Source organism: Maylandia zebra, linkage group LG8 (assembly GCF_041146795.1).
Source record: "Maylandia zebra isolate NMK-2024a linkage group LG8, Mzebra_GT3a, whole genome shotgun sequence".
NCBI lineage: Eukaryota > Metazoa > Chordata > Actinopteri > Cichliformes > Cichlidae > Maylandia > Maylandia zebra.
Genome location: NC_135174.1, coordinates 116811 through 125229, shown reverse-complemented (window position 1 = coordinate 125229; position 8419 = coordinate 116811). Strand labels below are relative to the sequence as shown.

The 8419-nt window shown below is 46.4% G+C and overlaps 2 protein-coding genes across 6 annotated transcripts in view; one reads left to right on the top strand and one right to left on the bottom strand.

Moving 5' to 3' along the window:
* Positions 1 to 638: 638 nt before the first annotated feature.
* LOC112433058 (fatty acid synthase-like) lies at positions 639 to 1572 on the top strand. The gene is made up of 3 exons (XM_076887143.1): positions 639 to 666; positions 752 to 1147; positions 1299 to 1572. Exons 2-3 carry the CDS (start codon positions 861 to 863, stop codon positions 1327 to 1329), a joined length of 318 nt encoding a protein of 105 aa, XP_076743258.1. The 5' UTR covers positions 639 to 666; positions 752 to 860; the 3' UTR covers positions 1330 to 1572.
* A 3372-nt stretch (positions 1573 to 4944) lies between these two features.
* Positions 4945 to 8419, bottom strand: part of LOC112433059 (rab3 GTPase-activating protein catalytic subunit-like) — a 41428-nt gene continuing 37953 nt past the window's right edge. For 4 of the 5 annotated variants that reach the window (XM_076887136.1, XM_076887137.1, XM_076887138.1 and 1 more), the window contains 2 exons: positions 7119 to 7234; positions 4945 to 6251 (listed from right to left, as the gene is read on the bottom strand). The gene's annotated coding sequence lies outside the window, so the exon portion shown is untranslated. The remainder of the gene's footprint in view (positions 6252 to 7118; positions 7235 to 8419) is intronic. The other variant, XM_076887141.1, reaches the window with a different exon arrangement.

The following is an 8419-nucleotide window of genomic DNA, read 5'->3' as shown; positions in this document are numbered from 1 at the left end:
GGGTGATTTAAAGAAATCCCCTGTCATTTAAATTGGTCCTTCGAGCTTAGCGATGGAAACAACAGACACATTTCTGTGACTCCAATCCAAGGTCTGACTGCCGTATCCTGGCGTCGTGGGAAGCCAGCACCGAAGTCTGTCGACAGCCCTCTCCAGGTAGAGGTGAAAGTAAAGGTGAAAGTAAAGGTGAAAGTCTAAAAACAATACATTTTATTTTCTAAAGTAACTTCTCAGTCAAGACGGTTTGTTTACATTTACGACGTCTTCCACCTTCCAGCAGGCGCCTCACTCGCTGTCTAATGCTGACGTTGCTGTCAGTGTTTGGATCCTGCATTATTACTGCATTATTACTGCATTATTACTGCATTATTACTGCATACTAGAATGATGGTCAGATCCCTTTGTTGGACTTCAATAGCTGCAGTGTCACATGACATGCAACGAAAACAAAAGCAAGAACGATGCTAACGATGTTGACTCAAGTTTCTCAATTATCAGATGCTAACATGCTAACAGCTAAACTACTGCCAGTTAACGTTTAAAGTGACCGTTTGTTGATGTTTGTTTGCATTCAGGTGTTGAAAGACGGTATGTTGGAGAATTTAACTCCTCAGCTTTATCTCGAAGTTAATAACCTAAAAATGACGGCACCATCAACCTGGACAGGTAAGTTAGAAGAGTGGCTCCTCCCTCTGTGTGTCACTGGGTACCATCATGAGCTGACCTCTGGATGTTTCCATCCCCTCTCTAGAGTAACAAGGAAACTGTGTCCAGAGCTCAGACACTTTGTGGCCTTCTCTTCAGTCAGCTGTGGCCGTGGCAACGCTGGCCAAAGTAATTATGGCTACGCCAACTCTGCGATGGAGCGCGTGTGTGAGAAGTGCCACTATGATGGCCTGCCTGGACTTGCAGTCCAGTGGGGTGCCATTGGTGATGTTGGGGTGGTTCTAGAGACCATGGGTGGGAATGACGTTGTGATCGGTGGCACCCTCCCGCAGCGCATGGCCTCCTGTCTGGAAGTGCTGGACTTCTTCCTGTGCCAGCAGCACCCAGTGGTGTCCAGCTTTGTGCTGGCGGAGAGGACGGTCGTAAAGAGTGAAGCAGGAAACCAGAAAGACTTGGGTGGACGCTGTAGCTCACATTCTAGGTAAGAGTCAGGTTATACCAAACTAGCGTTCATAAAGGTGTTATATAAGAAAAGACCGCTGTCCTGAGTCGCTTTGGTGATCTTTGAGGTTACTTTGTATCACAGACATCGACTCATTTCTTCGTTGTTTTTAACTTCTTCTCACTCACAGGTGTGCGGGATGTCAGCAGTCTGAATGCTGACACCTCATTGGCTGATTTGGGTCTGGACTCTTTGATGGGCGTTGAGGTTCGCCAGACTCTGGAACGCGACTATGACATCGTCATGGCCATGAGGGATATCCGCCAGCTCACCATTAACAAGTTGCGAGAGCTGGCCAATAGCAAGCCAGAAGGACAAAGCGGTATGAAGAGCTGCTTTTTAAATGCAGAAAGATCTTTGAAAAGGTTTCAGGTTGTAAAAAAGCACTTATGTATTTGTTTAAATCGAGCTGTTGAGACTCTTGTTAATATGAAATGTGTTATCATGTGTACAAACATAACTGAGTACATCTCCACACACCCACCCACACACTGTGGGGGGGCCACAGCCCTGTCCTCCAGGGCATGGAGGAGATCAAGACTCCAGACATCCAGAGGCCCTCAGAACACAAGAGACCAAGGAAGACCAACAGAGGGGCAGCTGCGCCACTGTCCCAGAAAGAGCTGAGGAGAGTCCCAGATGAGGGGTCACTCAGCAGCCGCGGAGCAGAAGCCAGGGGGGGTTGCAGTGGCGCGCCCGTGAGCTCCGCCGGCAGCCAGCTGTGCCTGAGTGACCGAGCCCCAGGCCGAGAGGCGGAGGGCACCCCACCCCCCGAAGTGGCCCGAGCGAGCCCCAGGCTCCAGGCCCCGATAAGCGGCTGCCAAGGAGTGAGCTGCTGTGTACCTGGACGCCCATCCCCAGACACAAAGAACCACCAACGCACCGATGTCTGAGGGAGTCCGCCACTGGCAGGGGAAGTGGTGGTGGGGGGAGATAGGCCTCCAAACCTTGGAGGGCCTGAGATGTCCCCAGAGAGGTGGCGTCTGATACCCAACCTGACATATAGACACAGACATACAGGCACACACAGACACAAACATCCATTCCCACCCTCATGCTCTCATATGCACTTACTCCACACTCAACCAACGTGGAGACAGACATAAAGAGACGCTGTACACACGATCACACTCCCCAAGCGTACTCTACGAACCGGGTCTAGGTACCCTTGCCCCTGGAGGGGGGAACTGCACCCAGACCCAGGTGCTGTTACCCTTTTCCCTGCGGTGGGGGGAGGCAGACCGCCCCGACTCCGCAGCAGCAGGGAGGCCCCACACTCCAGACCGCAGTCGGACGGCCAACTCCTTCTCCTAGCCCCCCCGCTCCAGCAGGTCGCAGAGAATGGGGGTGAGAGAAGACTCCAAACCTCCCTCCACCCGCTCATTGTAGTGTTGATGCATGTGTGTTCTAAGGTGCATTTAAAACCCAGGAGGGCATGGAGCTACCTGCCAGAGAGCAGCAGGTAAGCGCATGGTCCCTCCTGCTAGCCCTCAATGTCTACGTGTATTTAAAATTGAGAGGTGGGCAATGACGCCAGGGGTGGGGTGTACACCCTGATGGTAATTTGGATTCCGTGCATCGTGCCCACCCCCAAGATCCTATATGTATGTGTAATGAGAGTGTGAGTAATGTGAATGTCTAAGTTGTGGGATAAAATTGAGGCAGAGGCAGCCAGAAGGGGACGGGGGGGGGGGGGGGGGGGGGGGGGGTGTAGCCTCCTCTGCACCCTGGTGACATACCCCTACTCCAAGGCCCTGCATGTGTGGGTGATTGTGGTGGAGCGGGAAGAGGGAGGCAGCTGGAGATTGGGAGGGAAGGGAGGGAGGGGCAAGTGGCCCCTCCCTGGGGCCAGCTCCCCCACTGACCCCAGTAGGCACCCCCATACTCCACAACCCGCTTGGGAAAGGGGGCCCAGGCCCATCCAGACCGGGGCCCAGAACAGCAGCGCCGCCTGACCCCACCACAGAGAAAACTGCACCCACCCCACCATCCACTCATCTTCCAGACTACACAAGACAATAGACACCCAGGCTGAGATCTTCCTCCACTTCCCATATATCTCTCCCCACCTTCAGAGTGAGTTCCTGGAGAGAGGCGAGCTCCTGCAAGATGTAACAGCCTCCCCCACCAGTTGAAGAGCCCCCAGGTGGCTCGATGCACCGGTGGCACCCTGCGCCAGGGCTGTGGCCCCCCCACCCCCACTAGGTGATGGAGCTGAGTGTGGATGTCCGGTGAATTGGTTTGGCAGTGTGAGCAGTTGTTGGTAGACGTAAAGCCCATCTTGAACATCTGATGACCTGTATAGTGCACTCTATGTAGTATTTTGTATTGAATTAATTGAAGACTGGGATTTCTGATTAGATGAAAGGTTTTTAAGCAAATCTGAGACCAGAAGTTTAGGTCTAAGTTAACTGATAAATCCGCTTCCCATTTTGCAATAGGAAGTGATATTGATTCATCTGTTTTAGAAAGCATTCTGTATATTTTGGATAGTAATTTGGGGGTTTTAAGAGTAAGAAATTGAACCACACTTGGTGGTGTTTGTAGTTCAACTTGACCTGGTTTAAATTTCTTTTTTACTATGGATTTAATTTGTTGATATTCTAAAAATCTTTTCTTGTTGATCCCATATTGTGTAACTAGTCCGTCAAATGAAATAAATTCTGTTCCTTCTAGTATATGTTCTAAATATTTGATTCCTTTATCACTCCAATCTGAAAAGTTTATCATATTATTGTTTTGTAATATGTCAGGGTTGTTCCAGATAGGTGTACGTTTGCATGGGATTAATGAAGACGCCGTCAATTTTAGAAACTCCCACCATGCTGTCAGAGAAGAGCTGATGCTGATGCTTTTGAAGCATTCATGTCGTTGGATGTTTGAGCTGATAAATGGTAGGTCTGAGATCTCTAGATTATTGCAAAGTGCTTGTTCTACATCTAGCCAAGGTTCATCTAAGAGGGTATGTTTTAGCCATCCTGAGATAAACTGAAGCCTGCTGGCTAAGAAGTAATGCTGAAAGTTAGGTAGTTCTAATCCTCCTTTATCCTTGGTCTTTTGTAGTGTTTTTAAGCTTATATGTGGGGGTTTATTTTTCCAAAGGAATTTGGACATACATGAATCTAGAGATCTGAACCAATCTTGTGGCGGTTTAGTTGGGATCATTGAGAATAAATAATTTATTTTTGGTAAGACCATCATTTTTATAGCGGCAACCCTTCCCATGAGTGATATGGGTAGACATTTCCATCTAGCCAGATCATCTTCTACCTTCTTTAAAAGTGGGATATGGTTTAATTTAGTTAGATCTGCAAGCTTGGGGGAAACATTAATACCTAAATATTTTATATTTCCCGATTGCAGTGGTGTAGAAGAGGAATTATGGAGGGAGCAATTAATCGGTAGAACTGTAGATTTTGACCAGTTAATTGAGTAATCTGATATTCTTGCAAAAGAGTTTATCAATTCAATCACCCCAGAGATATTGGTTTGTGAATTTTGGAGAAAGAGTAACACATCATCCGCATAAAGGCTGATTTTATGTTCCACGTTCTTGCATTTTATGCCCTTAATTACTGAATTCTGTCTAATTGCTGCTGCTAGTGGTTCAATAAAAATTGCAAACAGTGAAGGGGAGAGTGGGCATCCCTGCCTGGTGCCCCTCAAGAGACAGAAGTTGGAGGATGTCTGGTCATTTGTTCTGACACAAGCTGTTGGGGAATTATATAATATTTTTAAGTTGCAAACAGAAATTTCCAGTTAACTCTGTCAAATGCTTTTTCTGCATCTAAAGAAAATATTGTAGTTTCTAGGTTTTTACTGTATGAGTAGTCTATCAAATTAAGTAACCTACGTGTATTTGTTGATGAGTGCCTACCTTTTATGAAACCAGTTTGGTCAGGATGAATTAAGAGGGGGGTTATTTTCTCCAGTCTCTTTGAGAGAGCTTTGCAGATTATTTTAAGGTCTACATTTATAAGGGATATTGGACGATAGCTTGAGGGATATACAGGGTCTTTGCCTGGTTTTAGCAGGAGATTAATGTTTGCAGAATTCATATTTGATGGAAGTCTGCCCTTTTCTTTAATTTCCAACAACGTTCTGTAGAAAACTGGTGCTAGAATCGATACCCCCCCCCAATTTTTTTGCACATGTCGAGGAGCGTGTCAGGCTACATTTCACTGTGTGTTATACTTGTATAACTATGCATGTGACAAATAAAGAACCTTGAACCTTAAGATAAGATGGGGCCTGATTATTTAAGACCTTGAAGGAGCAGGATTTTGGATTCATGTTCCAGTTGATGCATCAGAGTCAATCTGGGATCCAGTGTGGAGCACATGGACACTTTTAAGGCTTAAAGAACAAACCGATGATTCGATTAGATACTCGGCTCCATCTCTGGAGTCACGGCCACCAAAGCTTTGTTTCTGCTAACACTGTAAACATATACAAATGCACATTAATAGTTGTTACAGCAGAAAGAGAAAAAGAAGCGTCAAAGACAGGAAGGAGATCTGCTCCACTGTGGAGAGAGCTGCACAACTTTGTTCCTGCAGAATTGTCACACAGTCAAACTGATAATTCTTCATTTTTCATTGATAGTTAAACAGACTGGTTCTTATAGCTCTGAACGTGCTTCACAGCACAGCAGCAGCAATTGTGTGTTTCAGGAAGAAACAACGTTACAATAGAGCAGACTCTCCTGACACTGACAGACAACACCGCATCTTTACATCAGTGCTGACCACGTCCTTCCAGTTTCATCTACATGAAGTATATATAAATAAAACAGCGCTGACTTCATGTCTTGTTCTAGGACCGGGACACCGACCTATTCTTGATGCTGATATTGAATAAGTGGTTGACTGGTGTATGTGTGTACCTCTAAAGATGTCTCTATAGATGACAAATACATGACTGTATACATGAAACTGACAGCAAGACGTGGGAAGGACACGGAGGCAGAGTGAGAGTTACCCTCTGAGCACTGATGAAGAGTCTGTGGATTATACTGCCAGCCAGGCCCTGGCCTGCTCCTGTCACTACCACCTCTGGTTCCTCCAGCAGGGAGCTCACAAACCTAGAGACAACACACAATGTGGGAAATGTTACAATATTCCCACAAAACAAAACACTTAAATAAGAACATGTAAAACCTGAAGACACCAAAACTATAAATAAGACCACCAACATGAGCGAGAAAGAAACATCATCATCATCATCGTTTATTTGTATAGCACTTTAAGAACACACCAGGCAGACCAAAGTGCTGAACAACACAGATCAAAACAACAACCAAATTAAAAATACCATAAAATCATTACATACAATAAAATAAATAAGAAGGTGTCAGTTTCCTACAGTTAAAAGCCAGGGAATAAAAATAGGTTTTCAATCTGGACTTAAAGACCTGCACTGATGACGCTTGTCTAATTTGGAGGGGAAGGTTATTCCAGAGCATCGGAGCCACAATTGAAAAGGCACGGTCTCCTCTGCATTTCAGCCGCGACTTAGGGACCGACAGCAGCAGCTGCTCAGCTGAACGGAGCGAGCGAGGAGGAACATGTGGCTTCAGCAAGTCAGATAAGTACACAGGAGCCAGACCATTTAAAGATTTAAAAACCAATAAAAGGACCTTAAAACGAACCCTAAAATCAATGGGAAGCCAATGCAAGGAAGCCAGAACCGGAGTGATGTGATCGAATCTCCTACTACCGGTTAAAAATCGCGCCGCCGCGTTTTGCACTAACTGCAGGCGTGACAAGGTGAAAGGTGAAACGTGTGAACTGACTGTGATCCTTCAGACGGCGTCTTTGTGAAACGTTAACAGATTCATCGTGACAACCTGTTACTGACAAACTATCTATAGTGACGGTGAAGACAGTTACATGTCACCAACAGCACAAACAAAGCTGTCAGTGAGCACAGCTCAAACTCTGCGACTCACTTCTTCAGTTCATCAGCAGCCTCTCCGCTGTCGTCCTCAGGAATGGAGAACTTGGCCTTGAGCGAGCGAGCTTGAGTGATGACTGTCTCCATGCTCAGCAGCTGGTTAATGAAATCCTGCACACAGGACAAGAACAACTGTCTGCTCAATCCTGACAGCATGAGACCCCAAGACTGTCACATTTATACACATACAGTGGGGCAAAAAAGTATTTAGTCAGCCACCGATTGTGCAAGTTCCCCCACTTAAAATGATGACAGAGGTCAGTAATTTGCACCAGAGGTACACTTCAACTGTGAGAGACAGAATGTGAAAAAAAAATCCATGAATCCACATGGTAGGATTTGTAAAGAATTTATTCGTAAATCAGGGTGGAAAATAAGTATTTGGTCACCTCAAACAAGGAAAATCTCTGGCTCTCACAGACCTGTAACGTCTTCTGTAAGAAGCTTTTCTGTCCCCCACTCGTTACCTGTATGAATGGCACCTGTTTGAACTCATCATCTGTATAAAAGACACCTGTCCACAGCCTCAAACAGTCAGACTCCAAACTCCGCCATGGCCAAGACCAAAGAGCTTTCGAAGGACACCAGGAAAAGTATTGTAGACCTGCACCAGACTGGGAAGAGTGAATCTACAATAGGCAAGCAGCTTGGTGTGAAAAAAATCAACTGTGGGAGCAATCATCAGAAAATGGAAGACATACAAGACCACTGATAATCTCCCTCGATCTGGGGCTCCACGCAAGATCTCATCCCGTGGGGTCAAAATGATCATGAGAACGGTGAGCAAAGATCCCAGAACCACACGGGGGGACCTGGTGAATGACCTGCAGAGAGCTGGGACCAAAGTAACAAAGGTCACCATCAGTAACACACTACAACGGCAGGGAATCAAATCCCGCAGTGCCAGACGTGTTCCGCTGCTGAAGCCAGTGCATGTCCAGGCCCGTCTGAAGTTTGCCAGAGAGCACATGGATGATACAGCAGAGGATTGGGAGAATGTCATGTGGTCAGATGAAACCAAAGTAGAACTTTTTGGTATAAACTCAACTCGTCGTGTTTGGAGGAAGAAGAATACTGAGTTGCATCCCAAGAACACCATACCTACTGTGAAGCATGGGGGTGTTTTTCTGCCAAGGGGACAGGACGACTGATCCGTGTTAAGGACAGAATGAATGGGGCCATGTATCGTGAGATTTTGAGCCAAAACCTCCTTCCATCAGTGAGAACTTTGAAGATGAAACGAGGCTGGGTCTTCCAACATGACAATGATCCAAAACACACCGCCCGGGCAACAAA

What these genes read in the sequence shown, in the direction of transcription:
- LOC112433058 (XM_076887143.1), top strand. Translation starts at nt 861, where the DNA reads ATGGAGCGCGTGTGTGAGAAGTGCCACTATGATGGCCTGCCTGGACTT. An exon ending in CGCTGTAGCTCACATTCTAG is followed by an intron (nt 1,148 to 1,298) that starts GTAAGAGTCAGG and finishes TCTCACTCACAG; the next exon opens with GTGTGCGGGATGTCAGCAGT.